Genomic DNA, 18,271 nt, shown 5'->3' with positions numbered 1-18,271 from the left:
ATGTTTTATAAGGTTGGTGAGAAAAATAGAGAAACCAACTTTGAGGGACTAAGATTCATGCTTGCTACAAGATTCTCAAGTTTGTCAGCTTGGATTGGTTTTCTTATACAAACTGCTAGAGCCAGATCTTCCTTTTCTGAGCTTGTTATTAATCTGGAAGCCATATTTCTGATCTTTTTTTGATGAAACTTGGAATCTGGGCTTACACTGTATGATCAAGATGTGCATGGATTTAATAATGAATAAGAGCCATATTAATGAAGTGATATTTCGTCTGATTGGCAGAACTTGTTACCATTCAAGAGAGACTGTTTCTGATTCAGTTCTGATAAAATTTAGTAAATAAACTTAAATCTTCAAAATCTCAGATGATCATTATTATGCATATTAATGAGATGATTTTGCATCTGATTGGCTGAGCTTTTGAAGACTTTAGTGGCTATTTGTGATCCAGTCTTTTATCAGACTCTGTTAATCATGATATCCAATGAGTTTTATTCTGAGTGAGATCTATGCATGGTAACAAGATGTTCTTGCATCTGGGTGACTTAGCTTCCCACCACTTGAGAAACTATTTCTTGTCAGATTTTGATCAAACTTGGTAAATAGGCTAATATCAGACAGTTGGATGAGTTTGATTATTGGCAAAATCTAGGCATGTTAAAGAGGTAATCTTGTGTCTAATTCATTGAGCTTGATTAGACCAAATTTGTAATAGATTTTCCTCCATCTTTGCAAATATCATTGTCTTTAGTAGGTTCTATAATAAATTATATCTGGATTAATTTGATTATTTTGCATCTGACTGGTGAAATTGTTACCTCTCTAAATCTAGAGACTATATTTTGCATTCAGTTTAGAGAAACCTTGATAAATAGGTTTATGTCATAGTGATCTTGGACGAGTTCACTTGTAAGTCTTTTGTCCTGTATATATTAATTATACCTTTATGTTTGGAAATAATTTTTATCATACTTGAGAATTGTAGGTTTTAAAATCAACATGATACAAAAGTTTGAGAGATATCAATACATAAATCCACTTAGTGTTAAATAAGTGAGGTGAATGATATCCATCTTTGCTAGCCAAGGTTCCAATGTGATATCCCTATCTACATCTTGGCATGTTGAGCAGATATTTCTGTGCTTTGGTTCTGTGAATTTTATTGGATGTGGTGGCAAGTCACCGCATCCAATAAAAATTAAGTCATTCAGATTTGAACACTGTTCCTGCTTGATCAAGAGAAGGGGAGCACACAACTTGAATGGACTGATATAAAAGCAATTTTCCAGTGCCAGTCTGTGTTTCCACAAATACCTTTCACTCAAATACACCTGTAATGGCTTCTCTCTGTTACATAGTCATACATTTGATAGTAAGCCTCCAGGGTATCCTCTTTAGGTCAATTTCCCCTATTATTTTCAGCTGATGTACAATGCACCATGCTATTGGTTAGTTGGAATGTATATACTAAGGGAAGCAACTCATGAAATCCAATAGATGTCGCTAGGACAAAGCACCAATATATCTGTTACAGGTATCTGTTTTAGGCCAATTTCCCCATCTATTTTTGGCCGATGTATAATGCACCATGCTATTGGTTAGTTGGTATTACATACTAAGGGAAGCAACTCATGAAATCCAATAGATGTCACTAGGACAAAGTACCAGTATATCTGTTACATCCTTCAAGGTGTAGATCGGGTTATTGTATCGGAATCTTGGCAAGCGAAAATGAATGATATCATGGGACTCGTGTTCATATAGACAATCATGCCCTCTCACCACTCCACAAATATAAATATCAATGAAAGCTTCAGGAAACAGGAAAACTCACTGTATCTAAATCTTTACCATTGAATTTTATTTCTATCCCAACACCACATATACCCAGACAGTAAAAATATTAACAATCATGGAAGCTCAGCTGTACAAATTACCATGATAAAAAACCATAGAGCTGATATTTTCAGTTGTGCATATCAGAAGTACTGGTACATTATTCTGATAATGTATGTACTTAGTTATATTGATGTACCTTGATTGATGGCAGAGCTATAATAATTTTTTTTATATATATCATGTAGATATACCGATACCTTTGCACATAATGTACAGTTGTGTATATATGGTTTGAAGGAGTTGGAATTAAATTTCCAGTTGAAAAAAATCTGATTTTCTGTTTTTATTTTCAGTATGATTAGTTGGATACAAATAAATAGGTAATGGCAAGTATTATTTTGTATTGTTTACACAAGTTATAAATAGCTTAAGTACAGATAGATGCTAGGACAGATGAGTTATGCAACAATCAAAGAAATTCAATCTGTTTAGCTATACTACTGTACACACTGATGATAAGTACAGGTGAGTGCTATGATGACTGTGAACCCCAATTTTCTAATGAACCAATCAAAATTTGAGTTCATAGGTATGTCAGACTATTGCCTGGTTATGCAGGATTTCTTAATATACCCAGCATAGATTAGACGCCTTAGAAAAGTGGTATTTAAGATAACAGTAACCAGTGAACTTAGTGACCACACATCTTTTTCTATGATTCAGTTATCATTGCTAAAATAGACATTAAGGCCCAACATAGAGTAAAATATGACTAGTACTTATAGAAAAAAATGATTGTATTGTTACTTTGAAGTGAATTTGTATATTTTATCAAGCTTGTCACAAAATCACTTTAAAATATCAAATTTGTAATGAAGCTAACAAACAAAGAAGCAAGCAAGCAAACAGACTTGCAAGTACACACTTTCATCTGCTGCCAGTGGTCATGCCCATAAAAGGATCGTAGGTTTTACATTTTACACAGGCACAATCATGGTTTTAAATCATTTTTTCAAATTTCATTTTTTTATGCATCTGACATAAGCAGAACGTGTAATGATGTCAGCTTGTTACCAATTTTGTTTCTGCACAGTAACTCAAGTTGTCCACAATCAACAGTTACCAAAATTTAGTAGATGACTTGCTCCTTGGGTAAGGAAGACCCTATTTATTTTGAGGTCAAAATGTCAAAGGTCAGTCACCATGACAGAAAGAAGAAAAATGGTTTCTTCATTAAATATGCTACCTAATCATAATACCATAGGGAGCTGCTACTACCTTGCAAATCCAGCCTTCCCAGATAAAACTTTGGCTAAAAAGAACTAAAAGTTATCTGCCTACCATGGTGGTGGTTGGGCAGAGTGATTTCCCCTTGATATAGGGATTGGCAGCAAAACCCAAGAATATTTCAGTTGCTACTTCCACTCGAGGCATGAAGCATGCTCTCACCATGAGAGACCTTGCAGAAGCCAGAATCAACACTGATACAAAATGGAGGATTTCTCACTTCTCAAGGAAAGTATACTTCATCAATATTTCTAACTTTTCTCTCTATCTGCCTCGACAAGATTCTGCCTATACAATTTTATCCACACTTTGTCGTGTTTACACATTGTACTTTTATTATGTTAGCATGCAAGTCCCTGAGACCTGTTGAAAAATAGAATAACTGGCTACATTTTCTCAGCTAATATGTGTAGTGTCTGGATACCATACTTCGTTGCTTTTACCTGTATGAATCATCTTTGAACCTCTCACAGGTAGTGTCGTGAATTATTTTGGTCAAATTCATTTGCTAGTCCAGGTAATGCCAAGGCATAGCTTTGCACCAACTTTCTACTCAATAATAAGAGACACATACAGAGCTACAACAGGTTTATACATTCTGATCTATTTGTCTTACAGATTAGATGATGGGAAAAATGCAGAAATGCACGACTTATGAAGATACTACAAGCCTACATGCTGACATGTCCATAGGGGGTAATTTTTGGCATCTAAGGGAAATAAATCAACAAAGTATCTCCAGTTACAAAAGGCTGGAAATCTCCACAATCACAGATCGCCTCAGTATCTATGTCACCACCACAGGACTACTCATTGCTGTGTATACATTTAGACCTTACCTTCTCAAGGTGCCACTCTACAGCGCTTGATGATAAACAATGAGCAAACAAACAAAACAAAGTACCCTATTACTCCACTGATACATGGACTGGTCATGTGGATCAAGCATCCTGTAACCTTTTCCAACATTATAACAGACAGTTAATGAGACAAGATTAACCCACATATGGCCTCACTGCACTCTCCATTTATGATGCGGAGCTTAGTACCTCAGCCTCTGACAGATGCCACACCTCATTTCTTCAACCCTTGGTCAATAAAAGGAACTCTTTAATTGGTGACCATTTTGAAATCTACATTTCTACATCAGGGCACTCCACGAGTTTTTTCAGCAGCAGAAATCGATACTCTCTGCCAGCTCCATCTTGGGCAACTCAAGAGACATCAACCTCACCTCACACAAGTAAAGACAGTGATGCTTGCTCTCAGGCTCCTTCTTCACTTCCCATTCTCACTATGTTGCATGAAGACTCATCCCCTCCACTGAAGAAGTTTTCCACCTTTTACCTCCAGAGCTGCCCACTTCCTCCTACCTTATCAACCACCTGGACCATTGCTCCAGCATCTGTTGATCTTACCACAAAAAGAATCCAACTTCAAATAACTTTTACAGTCTGGCAGAATCACATTTTGAACTGTTTACATCAACCATTTTTTTTCTCACAAATTGCTTTCACCTAATTTTTGTCAGCAGTTCTATTATTTCTGTACACCAGCTTTGACTTGGATGTCACAGCTTTGGGTATGACTAAATCATACTCTTTATATGGAATGAACATTTTTCAATGACACTCAACAATTGGCCTGCAGTGTGGTAGCTGTGGTCTCTGAGTTGGACTTTGTATCAATGGCTGCCTTCCAACAGGTGGAACAGAGTTAATCTCTTTCTCAGGATTCCATGGTACATGTATTGGAGTTGGTCTCTGGAGTGGGCAGTCATGAACAGCTGCTAAACATACTTTAGTCAATGCTTTCACAGCAGCTGTGAATTTACTATGGCGGAATGAGATGCACTACTCTACATCTTCACCTTTCTTAGGATTACCATATGCCATGCTATGATCACAACCATTATCCTCGAATCTACTTTTTAATGGGTAGATCAATGAAATATACAAAAGAGCCACTAAGAAGACAAATTTACCCACCCCTCAATTGCAACACCAGTACAGGGACATTTTGGGAAACCAAGAAAAGGAACCAAGGGAAACAACTCAAGCACAGACCTCTGACAAGTTGTCCTGTTGTAGTTCCTCATGTTGTAAACCACCTAGGCAGAGATAAGACAGAAGTACCAATCATTTATGCCAAAGTTACTCTCCACAACTGCCTCCATCTCTCAAAAAATTACATCATCTCCACACTGCCTTTCCTTCAGATCATGGTAGGAGGAAAGTTTAGATTTGATCATTGGACCTGATAAGTGATTTTCATGTTTTTATTTTCAAACACCACCTCTTTCCACAGTTCTATCAGCTGCAGCATTTCAACAGACCCATTAAAAGTTGCCACCTTGCATTGAGAAGTAAACAACCTTCTGGAGAAAAGGGTGGTAAGTCATTCAATATATAAATTCTTGGGGATTTTATTGCAGATTTTTCTTGGTCCCAAAGACAAATGGCATTCTACACCCTGTCATTGACCCTAAGTGCCCTCAATCAATTCATTCATGCTCCTTGGTTCTCGATGTAACCACCATGATGCATTTTGGATGCTTTTCAAGATGGAGACTTTGTAATCAGCTTGGACTCGAAGCCACACATCTTCTCATCCCTATTCACAAGGCTTCCATGAAGTTTCTTCATTTACTCAACACCAACATTGCTTATCAATTCTGAGCACTCTCATTCGGACTCAACATAAAGTTACCTGGTCATATTGCAAAAACATCAGGTAAGTTATATATTAGAACATGATATGAGAACCCTTGTCACGCTGCTTGCAGTCTGGGTTTCCTCATCATCAAGGACCAATCCAACCTAGTACAATCTCAACAATTTGTTCATCAAGGTATGGAACTCAACACATTTAAAAAGAATACATCTCCCTCAGGAAAACCATTGAATTCAGGACCATTGTGGCTTCATTACTCTTGAGGGAATCTCTCTCCACATGGTAATTATTTTGCCTTCTAGGTTTGCTCAATACAGCAGTGGATCTCATCATCCTAATGTCACCTTTGTATGTGCCCATTGCAAATGATTCTTTTATCCCAGTGGAGGCTTAAAGTTTGCCCACTGAATCAACCACTCCCTAGATGAACAAATATGTGGTACCATCTGCAGACCTGGATGACCTCACTTGACTCAGCAGTGGGTATATCAGCAAATACAAATGCCAGAGATCACAATCTGCATGGATGTAAGTACAGAAAGCTGGGGGGCACACCTGCTATGGTCTTTTCAGCAAGCCAGTGGATTGTGGTCTAGTCTCCCCAGGATGGGCATCTACATATCAATATCCTTGAGATGAAGGCCATGTTGAAAGCCTTTCACTGGTGGCAGGAATTTTTAACTGGAAGGAGAGTCCTCATTCTGTTCAACAGCTCTATGTTGTTGGTGACTTGTCTCAAACGGCAAGGAGGAACCAAGTCTCCATACCTTTGCATACTACAGTTGTAGTGTGAACGTCTAAAGTGATGTTGTTAACAACAAATCCACAGCCTAGTTCATCATAGTCCTGGACTTCTGCAGACTGATTTTAATATATGAAACAAGAATCAGAAATAGGAATGAATCCAAAATAGGAATTAATCTGATTGCTAAGTTCTCTCCTTATATACACATGCAAGAGTCTGTTATGACTATATGTCACAATATACAAAACACGACCGATCTTACTATTCAATCTAATATTTAAAAGTACCTATACATGTGACCTAACCCATCCAAAGGGAAATACCATAATTCTTCTAAGAAGTCAACTGAACTACCTGTTCAATGGGAACAACCCCAAACTCGTAAACAGGTGTTACAATTGATATTATTATTAATGGTCAAATGGTCGCAAACACTTATGTCAACAACTATTTATAGATCCTATGCAATCGATGCTCTTAAAATCTTAAAATGGAATTTTATACAATGTACAAAATTTTAACTAATATCTTGGCTAAAGATTACAATTTCTAGTCATGAATAAAAAGTACACCATATAGACACAATCATGTATCTAGAGTTACAACAGTATATATATATATATATATATATATATACTTAACAATCACCAAACTCCAAATTGCAATCAAATGAATTAGACAACCTCATTCACAGATGCCTGCCCAGTTTGTTCTTCATGGGGATTTCAATGCCCCAAACATTTTATAGGAATCAAAGTACAAGAATGACGACAGATGCAAGCTGTAGAAGATTTCATTTCCAGACAATCTGTGCATATAACACCAAGTTGCCAACATATTTACATCTGGAAACCAGTGCATGTATGTCTAAAGATTTGACCATTTCTTCTCTTCCTCTGCTTTTGGATTACGATTGTGAGGTCTCTGATGACCTTTACAAAAATGACCACTTCCCAGTCTCTCTAAAGAACATTAACTCTACCACTGATGAACCAATTCCACACTGGAAATTAAAGGCTAACTGGGCCAAGTTTTAAAACTAGACTTAAAAGAGATACCTTTTGAAACATCAATGAGCCTGTTCAACATTTTACATCTATTGCAGAAGAATCTCATCTATCTCTAAAATAACCCCCAAACCATGGTTCACTAAAGACTGCAAAGAAGATATTTGACAAGACTAAGAAACAGAGAAAATTTATCAATCCAACGCCTGAAAATGTAAGTAGGTACAGCATATTCGAACATAAAGATCACTGTGAAATAACAAAATTTAAGACAGCATCTTGGAAAAACTGTTTCTGCCTTAAACGTTTGTACTTCTATAAAGAAAATATGGGACACAATCCACAAAAGAAATGGTATAAATAACATCCAACATAAAAAATTAGAAAAAAAAAACTTAACTCCAAACGTGGCATAGGGAATGTACTTGTTGATAGTTTTTATAAACATTCATCAACATCCAGTTATTCAGCCGATTTTCATAGGCTGAGAAGTCAAAAAGAGAATATACTGTAAAATTCCCATCAAAGAATTCAGAAAGTTATAATCAACTGTTTTCACTTTGGAGACTTGTGGAAGATTTGTACGAAGCCCATGGGCGGGGGTCTACTGATAATGTACGTACGCATAGGAAACTGGGGTGGGTGGGGTGAAACCTCAATAATAATTTGTCTAATACGTAACCTGTTCCATTTGAATTTTAGTGGACACTAGACAAACTGTTTAAATTTATGCAGCTTATTTCTTTGATGCAACCAGACAATGTCGGTGGACTGTTTTGTTGTTGTTGTTGTAGGGTTTAATGCCATTTTTCAGCACATGACAGGCCATACATGGCGGCCAGTATTAATGGTGGAGGAAGAACCCGGGAAAACCCCAGAAAGAACCACCGACCCACAAGAAGCTGCTGGCAAGCTTTCTCACATACCCACATTAGCCGAATCCGAGACTTGAACCTACGCAGACAGAGGTGAGATGGCAATGATCCATAACAGAGAGCGCTTTAGACCACTCAGCCACTTGGGGCCCCATGTGGACTGTTTTTTTTTAAAACATGTTAATATTATTAATCCTTTATAGTTTCTGCATGGATTAAATACAGGCTGTTCTATAGAATTGGAGAGGGTGCATCAAGTGTACGTACACAGGTGGGGTGGTGCAAGAAAGTTTGCATGTGTACAGGGAGAGGGGAGGGGTCAAGCTTTGCCAGAATTTTGCATACATACTAAATGGATGGACCCTTACTAGTGTTTGAAACACCTATCAGAACCCTTGTCAATTGCTCTTTTGAAAATTTTCAATGATTTATGGACTACTGGTAATATACCAAAAACTTGGAAAGAGGCTATATTAATACCTGTTCTCAAACTAGGTAAGGATAACACAAACTCTATCAACTACCTCCCATTACCTTGATAAGCTGTATGTGTAAAATGAATGAATGAATGTTATTGCAAGACTTTAGTATTTGAAGACTAGACTTAGGATTTAATATCTCCTTTCCAAAGTGGCTTCCATTATAGCTGTAGTACCAACAATCATCCAGTTAGATGTAAATCATTTATTTTGATGCTTTTAGCAAGAAATAAAGTTAGTAGTTGCTTTCTTTGATTTAGAAAAGGAATATGATACAGTGTGGAGTGATAGAATGATGAATGACCTTGCCTTTGTCTTACAGGCCATCTACCCACTTTTATATGTAATTTTTTTATATAAAAGGACATTCAAGGTATGAGTGGGCTCCACCCTCTCTAATATGTACAAACAAGAGATGGGTGAGCTGCTGGGAAGTGTTTTATGTTGAACACTATTCAGCATCAAAATTAATATCTTACCATGTGTTTGGCTTTTGGTGTGGACTGCTCTCTATTTATCAGTGATTTCCCAATATGTTATTGATTGAAACATACATACAATTGAAATACAATTGCAACAATATACATAAACATGATTCACAAGTGGGCCATGCATTTCTATCAGCTACAAAGACAACATGATGGTCCTAAACTGACACTGGATGGAACACCTATACCGGTTGTTTGAGGACACAGCTTTTAGGTATTGTTTTCAACATAAACTCAGCTTCATTCCATACATTAAGAAATTGAAAGCTAAATATTTTAAAGCCCTTGATATACTCCAGTAGTAGTGCACACTGACTAGGGTGCTGATAGAAGAGTTCTTAACCTATATAGAACCTTTATTAGATCCCAACTGGACTATGGCTGCTTATGGTTCAGACACAAGTCATATTTAACGATTCTTGACCCAATTCACCATCAAGCAATATGACTGGCTTACGGAGAATTTTGGACATCCGCATTTGAAAGCATATTTTGCTGAAGCGAATAAGCCACTTCTGTCACATTTCGAAGCAACATTTTCTTTCCAATATACCCTAAAATTAAGATCCGACACTTTAAAACCTGCTTTTGCATCCATTTCTTCCAAGTACTTTAACTAACAACTGTACTGTTAATCACTTTAGTTTATCTTATATTATGTAATTACCCTTTATACACACCTTTTACAACCCCATTGATCAGGTCACTTCATCTGTTGTCATCACATCATGTTATGGTTTTATATTTTTATCGCTTGTTGGTAATAAACCTTTGTGATAAATTCTTTTAATGGTATAACATTTTTTCTGGCATCATATAGCCTTACAGTGCTTGTGTGCCATAAAATCCACCTATCAAAATTACTGACTAAAAAACAAAATGTTTTCTGCACAATAATGTTAGATCTACATCACAGATCTGGACTAAACCTACAGTTGTTAGGGTCAAAAAGTCAAGATTCAAGGTCACTGTGCAAGAATAAAAATGGTTTCTGCCAAATGATTTTAGTTTACATATATAGCAGACTATTAAATATAGGCATATAGTATTTCATTCATTGTACTCATTACCATTTTGTATGAAAACTTACACTGACAGAAATACAACGCACCTTTGATTAACTTATGAAACAATGAGATGCTCATCTCTTTTAGCAAAAGTAATCCTGAGAACAATTGATTGGACTAATATTCATTGCAATTTCTCTTTCCTTTCATACCATTTGGGGATTTTACAATTACTGACCACCAGATTGGAAAGTGTTAAACATAAGTGGTTTTTATAGTTAAGCAATATGCAAGGCAATATAGAAGTAATATCAAGGAAGATTGCAGGAGAAATCATTAGTTCATACCAAGTGGGATATAATTTATTAACATGTATGTGCATCTCACTGAATTATATGTGCTTTAAGTCCAATGAAATGAACAATTTTAAATTTGATAATGTCCTTGTAACAATTATCCTTTGTATTTCTGACACAAAGAAAAGTTAAAACAATTCACTTTCTAACTTTATTGTCAAACTCAACTAAATAAAAAGAAACACAGAAATCAGCTTAGAGCACACATTAATATGGAATAATGAACAGATGACAGCCTAAACATCTGTACCGCACATGTATACTGAAAAATTGTATAAATGATCCACATTATTATGAAGTAAACTGTAATTTTTAGTACAAGCGTGACAAATAAAACCCTTATGTTAATAGTCTTATTCGACCAGAGTCTCATCTGACTCCAAAAAATAAAAATCAAACAAAACCAAAAGTCTGGAAAAGACAATACAGCCAAAACAAGACTTACATTCTTGTTTGTATTTTGGATTGTGTGTATAAAACTTGTACAGGCAGAACAGGTTTTTTTTGCTTCAGCACCAGATTCACAAATCAGTATGTAATGAAAAATCTCAGTGTCAACTATACTAGCAATCAGCTGATGTATAAGTTTAATATCCCAAAATAGAAAGAAGAAAACTGCATGCCTATGATAGAGTATGCTACAGTTACTGTTCCCAAATCAAAGTATTTACAAGACTGATGGCATGGTGGGTTTAAGTGGATATTAATTTACTCAAAATCAATGAAAGTACACAACTCCAGAGATACTGATATCCTGGTTCTTTTGATTACTCTAAACATACTGCTCTAAATAATCTTCAGATTTTTTCAAAATTTTCTTTTCTTCATGTTGATAAAGAATTTCTACTAAAATCTCAAACATCATTTGAGAAATTATTTTCTCTTAAAAGCATTTTCTACTGTTGTTTCATGTATTACCATCACTGGAATCATGGCCAAGGTTTAATCCAATTAGAATGTCACAGCCATTTCTGTCAAGTCAAGAAATACTTTGGATGTAATTGTTATAATGTAAATTTGACGAGTTTGATCTCCAACCAGTGGAGTGCACCACATACTGTTACAGAAAAGGCAGACAATGTTCCGATTGGGATGTTGTCTCCTTCTGCCACCATAGTGTGCCATGTGACCAAACATAGTTCCAAATATGGTTCTCAGTGAAAATGAATTAAATCTGAGGTTTCCTTCTTGATTAGACTGAAAAGGTCAAGGAAGTTCTGACTGGGTCTAATCATGTGAAAATTTGAGTTGACTCCCTTGAGCTATTTACCAGAAAGATCAGTGGATATATGCTTTGTTATTAATTTTAGTAAGACCAAAACATTTGTTACTATTATTAGTAATACAAACTGTTGTTTTTGTTTTTCAGCACATGATAGATTTTTACAGGCAGCCATTATATTCAGTGGAGGAAGAACCATACACTCAATGGAAGCTTTCTCACATTTCCAAACTGGTTGGGCCAAAACTCAAACTCACAAGGACAAAGGTGAGGTGTGAGTGATCTGTAAAGGCGAGTGCTTTAGATCACTTGACCATCAGTGGCTCCTTTGTGTTAAATGAAAATGGATATTATACTATAGGCATGGATGAACTGAAGTCTTTTCAAGTAAAAAAAAACAATCACACACTACAAAGACTCCTCAATATAAAAAACGTCAGTATAACACAGTCCCTCATATAAAGCTGGTATGATACTGGATCAACTATTTAAGCTGAATACAGGTATGATTCTTCAGTATAAGGTAACCTTAGTACACTTTTAGTATTAGGGCTCACTGTAGCTGTTTCTTCAGCATGATTTAGCCAGTAAAGTGCAGATAGTACAAAGAATCGCACCTTAGAGTAGACCAAGATCTACCATCACAAAATTACTGGCACTAAACTCACTTACTCAAACAGTGCATATCCTAGATCTGATAGTGTGCTATGCAGTGAGAGATTTGCATATATGCTGTCTGAAGATGGGTCCGCATCACACACAAGAAAATACAATAGGCACTATTACTGTAATAAATACTGCATATATATAACCATTTTAAAAGTAAGATAAATGTTTCTCTCCACTTTCCATAAGTGTGCAGAATTGAGACTAAATCATGTGATAAACCTTGTGTATATATCAAAGAAGGTTCATATTTAAGTGAAAATCTGTAGGATGTAAGTTCTAATTTATCCCCAAAGTATTACTGTCTGCAAAAATGTCCTCATTCTGATTTCACTGACAGAAAATTGGTTCACGAATTGATATTAGACTCTTTCATTCATCTCAGATTTTTTGTCAGATCTACTGCATGGAAAAAAAATGTTGAAGGACTAGAGCCCATCCAAAATCTAAATATGTTGTACAAGTTGCAAAAAGATGAGTATTATGTATCAAATACATTTCTCAAAGATAATTTCAAATTTAAGAACAAAAAATACAAAATGAAAGTATGTTAAAATACTTATGTATCTATTTACATCATCATAAAACTTATTTCCATCACAGCAATAGTAAAGAGATTCAAATCTGAATTTACAGTAAACTCCCAATTTACATGTGTTTGACTTGCCTGCGCTCATGTTTATGTGAATATTAATGCCACAGCAAAGAGTTACAATCCAAGACAGGTGCCATTTATGTATAAATGTATATGAATATGCACCATGGGTTCAAAAGCAGGAAGCACAACTTTTTTATGTGTTCAACTGGGATCAAGATTTGGCTCCCAATAAAGTATCAGGAATTTTTTTAAAAATGTGAGGTTTTGCAGGAACACAATATACATGTACATGTAAATTACAAAAGAACACTGTACTATTAAAGATCACAAGAGTTTCAATTTATTTCCCTGTTGATGTTCATATGGAAATCTCAGTGAGTAAATCTATATATTTTCGTGTGTGTGTGTGTTTGAGATGTTCCCTTAACTGAATGATATAATAAAAAAATGTGTAAAAGAACACTACCAGCATCTGAAGTTATTAATCAGTGCAGATATTTCCCCATTGATGAAAATCAAAGTATGTAAATCTATATATTTCTGCACATGTGTGTCTGTGTGTGTGATGCTTGTTAACTGAATGATATAATAAAAAACATAAAAGAATGCTACGAGTATTTGAAGTTATTATGCATAGAAAATTATATATATATATATCGATCACAACATTAAGATTAAATTGGAACAAAAACCATAAAAGATTATAACCCTGTTTACTTATCTAGATACTACAGTCTTGGTCAGACTAAACCAAATAAATTATATTTATCACTTCTGTCTTACTCCACAAGTCAGTGACCGCATAGTTTAGTATGACACATCAGTCACTAATCTCAATTTCTTCTAGTGAATAAGTTTTTTGAAAGTCCATCCAGATATCTCTCTATATACTTCATCTTACACATGGCACATCTGTGGACAGATTAGGGTTAATCCTGCTGTGAAACAACAACATGGACAAAGCAGAAATTTGCTCTCTGATGTTTTACAATACACAAGCATATCCAAGTCTGTATCATTCACCAACAGTAAAAATATAAAAAAACAGCATCAATCCCATTCTGCTGGCATATTATTTTGTGGATCTGAGTCGATGCTGTTTTGATGTAACAACACTGAAAAAGGAAAAATTATATGAACTCGACCACAAGAGTTGTCATAGCCTAAATTATTGCAAGATCACTGTAATACTATTTTTAGTGTGTATAACAAACACTGATATATAATATACCCACACAATCCCCCCAATTTCCGACTCTAATTAAGAGGAAAAACTTAGTTATTTCGTATAATGCATATGTGTCACAATACTCTTCAAAACTGGTAATTTTACTGTTTTTGTAGTGCAACATTAGTTGGCCATTTTGGATGTGTAATGATCATCAATTATTACATGATGTTTGAACTGTTAATAAACCAGTGCTTGAGAGTTTATTTTGTTTTCCCTGTGACCAGTAATCTTTTCTAAAGATGTCATGAAAGAAAGAATGGAAAAAGTTACTGTATTAAAGGATATCTTTCCAACATTTTGGTTTGCTAGGTTGATGTAGTTCTTTCTATTACATCAAATTCCCACTTTGTTGTTGGCACTCAAGAAAAGTCACCATATGTTTTCTGTCACTCTTATCCACTCTCTAATGAAGATTCTCACTGTGACACTTTTACCATATGCTTGTGCAACAGGCAGTTTAAATTTCAACATTCACATTATTTATTGTCGTATATACTTCAATTAGTTTAAATCCCAAGAATGATCATTCAGAATGCTGTTTGGCTGGGAAATTTGTCTTTGTTTGTCTGTAAAATATGTGCTCTTGATAAAAATATGAAATGGGTAAAACAAGTGTGCTTTATATACACCAAAAATATAGTATAAAGTTTCCACACTGTTGGATACACTTTCACAAATGGCAATTTCATGTTTTAAAAATTCTGATACTAACTCCAACAAACTGAAAGTTGTAGGTTATAATGTAGTAACCAACATAAAATTACATGTATGGAAGCAAGCAGTAATTAAGCAAAATGGCTGAAACTGCTTAATGGTCAAATCTGAAATAAATTAGTTATTAAATCATTTAGAATATTAATAATTACATAAATAATATATTTTCTGCCAAATGCATTCAAATCAAGACATGAATGGAAAAATGATAAATCCATAGTATCCATCAATAATGCAATCAACAGATCTGACTTTATGTACTGCATAGACATTATACAGAGTAATGCAAGTTATATAACCTACTCCATGTTGATACAACCATCTGCTAGGATGAGTGGTGACAAGATTTTCAATATGGCCACCATGGCAGCCATATTAGATGTCCAAATACATGTCTGATAACATGACGGACACACACCATTTTCAGTTAGGACCAATTAAACATTATAAGAAGACTTTTAGTGAAAACCTTGCTGCTCATATAATTAGATTCAGATCTTAAAGTTTGTCTAAAATAAGTTGTAATCTTGAAATTAAAACAAACCTTTTATTAATTTGCAAGTTAAAAAAGTCAAGTATTGGAACTGTACTAATGGTGATGTGAGAAATTACTCATCACATTAGAAAAGAATGGAATAGCAGTCCTGTATTTGAAGATTTGAGAATATTCAGTGTGGATTACTTTCATAATTGAAATATTACTGTTGACGCCTGTAAAACAGGTATTTGTGACAATAAAACCAAACAAAATCAAGAAATATGTGATTGTTATCCACTTCTGACACATTCAGAAACAGTTGTATAGAAATGGGAAACTAGTTGTTCATCGGGACATTTCAAATCATGCCATAATGTGACAATAGTGTCAACACTGCCCACAGTGAAATGTGTATTTTAGAATTTACTTCCTGAAATTACAATAAGATAACCAATGAAATGGCATATTATATTAGCACAGGTTTAACAGCAAAGATTTAAAACAATTGGACACACAAAAACAAATATCACAGAATTACAACTACTTAAAAGCTGAAGAATATAAATAAATAAGACAGAGAAAATAGTAAACAGAAAATAAAAAAATACTCAGCCATAGTTCTATAGCATAAATCAATCACATGACCTCAAGCATTCGCTTTCTTAAATGCAAATGCTACTGACTTAATTTCATATTTAGTATAAAAAATAATAAGCATAATTATAAGACTGATAAAAAGGAAAGCTTGAGCAAACTGCTGGTTACAGGACAACCACTAACAGCATGAATGTATTAATGGAAGTATCTGTGCACAGAATCAGAAAATCAGCATCACAGATTGTACAGATGAAAACTAAACTAAAAATAACGTTTAAACTTTCAGACACAAATATAGCTGTATATACACATAATAATAATAAAAAAGATATTAATGCAATTCACTACATAAAATTAGTATCAATTACAACTGCAAACATAACAGTCATAAAAGCATTATTTCTTATCAGGCTGGTTTATTTCACATTTTTAGAATTAAAATCTATCTAAAGGTTGGCTGTCAGTTTTGCCCACAAATGAAGGCTAGTTTTTTTCAAATGAAACTGGGAATACCAACAGTTTAAAGTGAAATTTATAAAATGTCACTTATCAGGACACCGAATATAAGACACTTGTTTCCCCTACAAAATTTCTTCTTTATCTATACTAAAGGTTGTTGCAAAAAGAATTTGGTATTACATCATGAACTGTCTAATTTGTAATGGACTGATGAAAATGAAATTTCAGATGTAATTCTTTTAGGCGCCCTATGCTGCAGAAGATATGTATTATCACCATGCTAGCATATGTATCCATAATAATCAGTAACACAAACTATCATAAAGATTCTTATATGAAGATATGTTTTTGATAACCTTTAGAACCCTTGAACCAAATGTTGCTTATACAGAATACTTTGATGAATATGCCAAGAATGCTCATTGCCTTGGTTTGGTTAATTATTTCTTTTTACCAGTTACATCCTCCACAAATTCTGCAACTGTAAGGTTGATTTGTTGCAAAAAATAACCATACATTTAGATAAAAACAAATTTGTCCTTATGGCTGTTCCATTTAAACACAGTGTACCCAGTGAGAGTATTTTTTAAAAAAATATATGCCAAGATACTCTGGTTATTCACAATGTTCATGTGAAAATGATTCAAAATTTGAAACTGCATCTATGGGTGACTACTTCACAATGAAAGTGCCTTCCCTGGGACCCAAATGCCATTATCATTTAAAAGTTTTATCTGTACGTATAATTGTTTATATTTAGTCCTGAAACTAATGAATATGATCCTTCCATGTTTTTAATTTGAACAGAATACCTGTCAGGGAATATGTCATACATTTAGTCTTGAATTGCAAAAGATGAGACCAAATACAAAGCAATAGTTCCTGAAAAGCAGAAACATATGCAAGGAAACCAGTGCTTCAAGAAGCATCAAATTTTGTACAATGAAAGGTACTGAATGGGACTCTGTTAACTGAATGGATTTCTTCAGATGAAAATTGAACATGTCTGCAAAAAATACAATATTCAAGAACTGGAGTCTGCTGGTTGATGCTTTCTCCTTCTAACACTTGAATCCTCATGGTCCTCAGAGTCATCTTTCTCCTTTAACAAAACCTCATTCTTCTCAATTTGCCTGTCCTCATCCTTCTCATTTTCCTCTACCATGTTTAAATTCTGATCCAGTTCTTCTGGCTGTATTATCTCCACCTGGGAACTTGATCCCTCACTTCCATTCTCCTTGTCAGGCTTGTTCACCATCTCATAACTTTCTGTACTTGAAGCAGATCCATTTGAATCATCTCCAGTACCAAGCTAGAAGTAAAAGTAATCCATATATGTATAGGAGTCCAAACATGAATCTTCACTTTAACTTCCTCAAAAATAAATAAAAAAGTCAAATGAATCTATTACTCAGAAAATTTTGCATCACTGCTGTTACTGGTGACTGTTGTGACAAATCTGATATTGTCAACTGTAACAAAATTATATGACACGTAAAATTACACGTTTATATGAAATCTTGTTCAGATTTTGTATTAATAAATAG

General features: G+C 34.7%; 1 protein-coding gene across 2 annotated transcripts in view; it reads right to left on the bottom strand.

Annotated features, from left to right (window-relative positions):
* Window positions 1–10,896: 10,896 nt before the first annotated feature.
* The window catches only part of LOC149785035 (resistance to inhibitors of cholinesterase protein 3-like), a 29,156-nt gene continuing 21,781 nt past the window's right edge, over window positions 10,897–18,271 (bottom strand). For both annotated transcript variants that reach the window (XM_089978739.1, XM_089978741.1), the window contains exon 6: window positions 10,897–18,036. In XM_089978739.1, coding sequence (XP_089834865.1) covers window positions 17,749–18,036 — 288 coding nt within the window. In that variant the 3' untranslated portion in view covers window positions 10,897–17,748. The remainder of the gene's footprint in view (window positions 18,037–18,271) is intronic.

This window comes from Sinohyriopsis cumingii, chromosome 13 (genome assembly GCF_028554795.1).
Source record: "Sinohyriopsis cumingii isolate HCF-2022 chromosome 13, ASM2855479v2, whole genome shotgun sequence".
Classification (NCBI taxonomy): domain Eukaryota; kingdom Metazoa; phylum Mollusca; class Bivalvia; order Unionida; family Unionidae; genus Sinohyriopsis; species Sinohyriopsis cumingii.
Note: the sequence above shows the minus strand (reverse complement) of the source record. Positions and strands in the feature narration are given on the sequence as shown.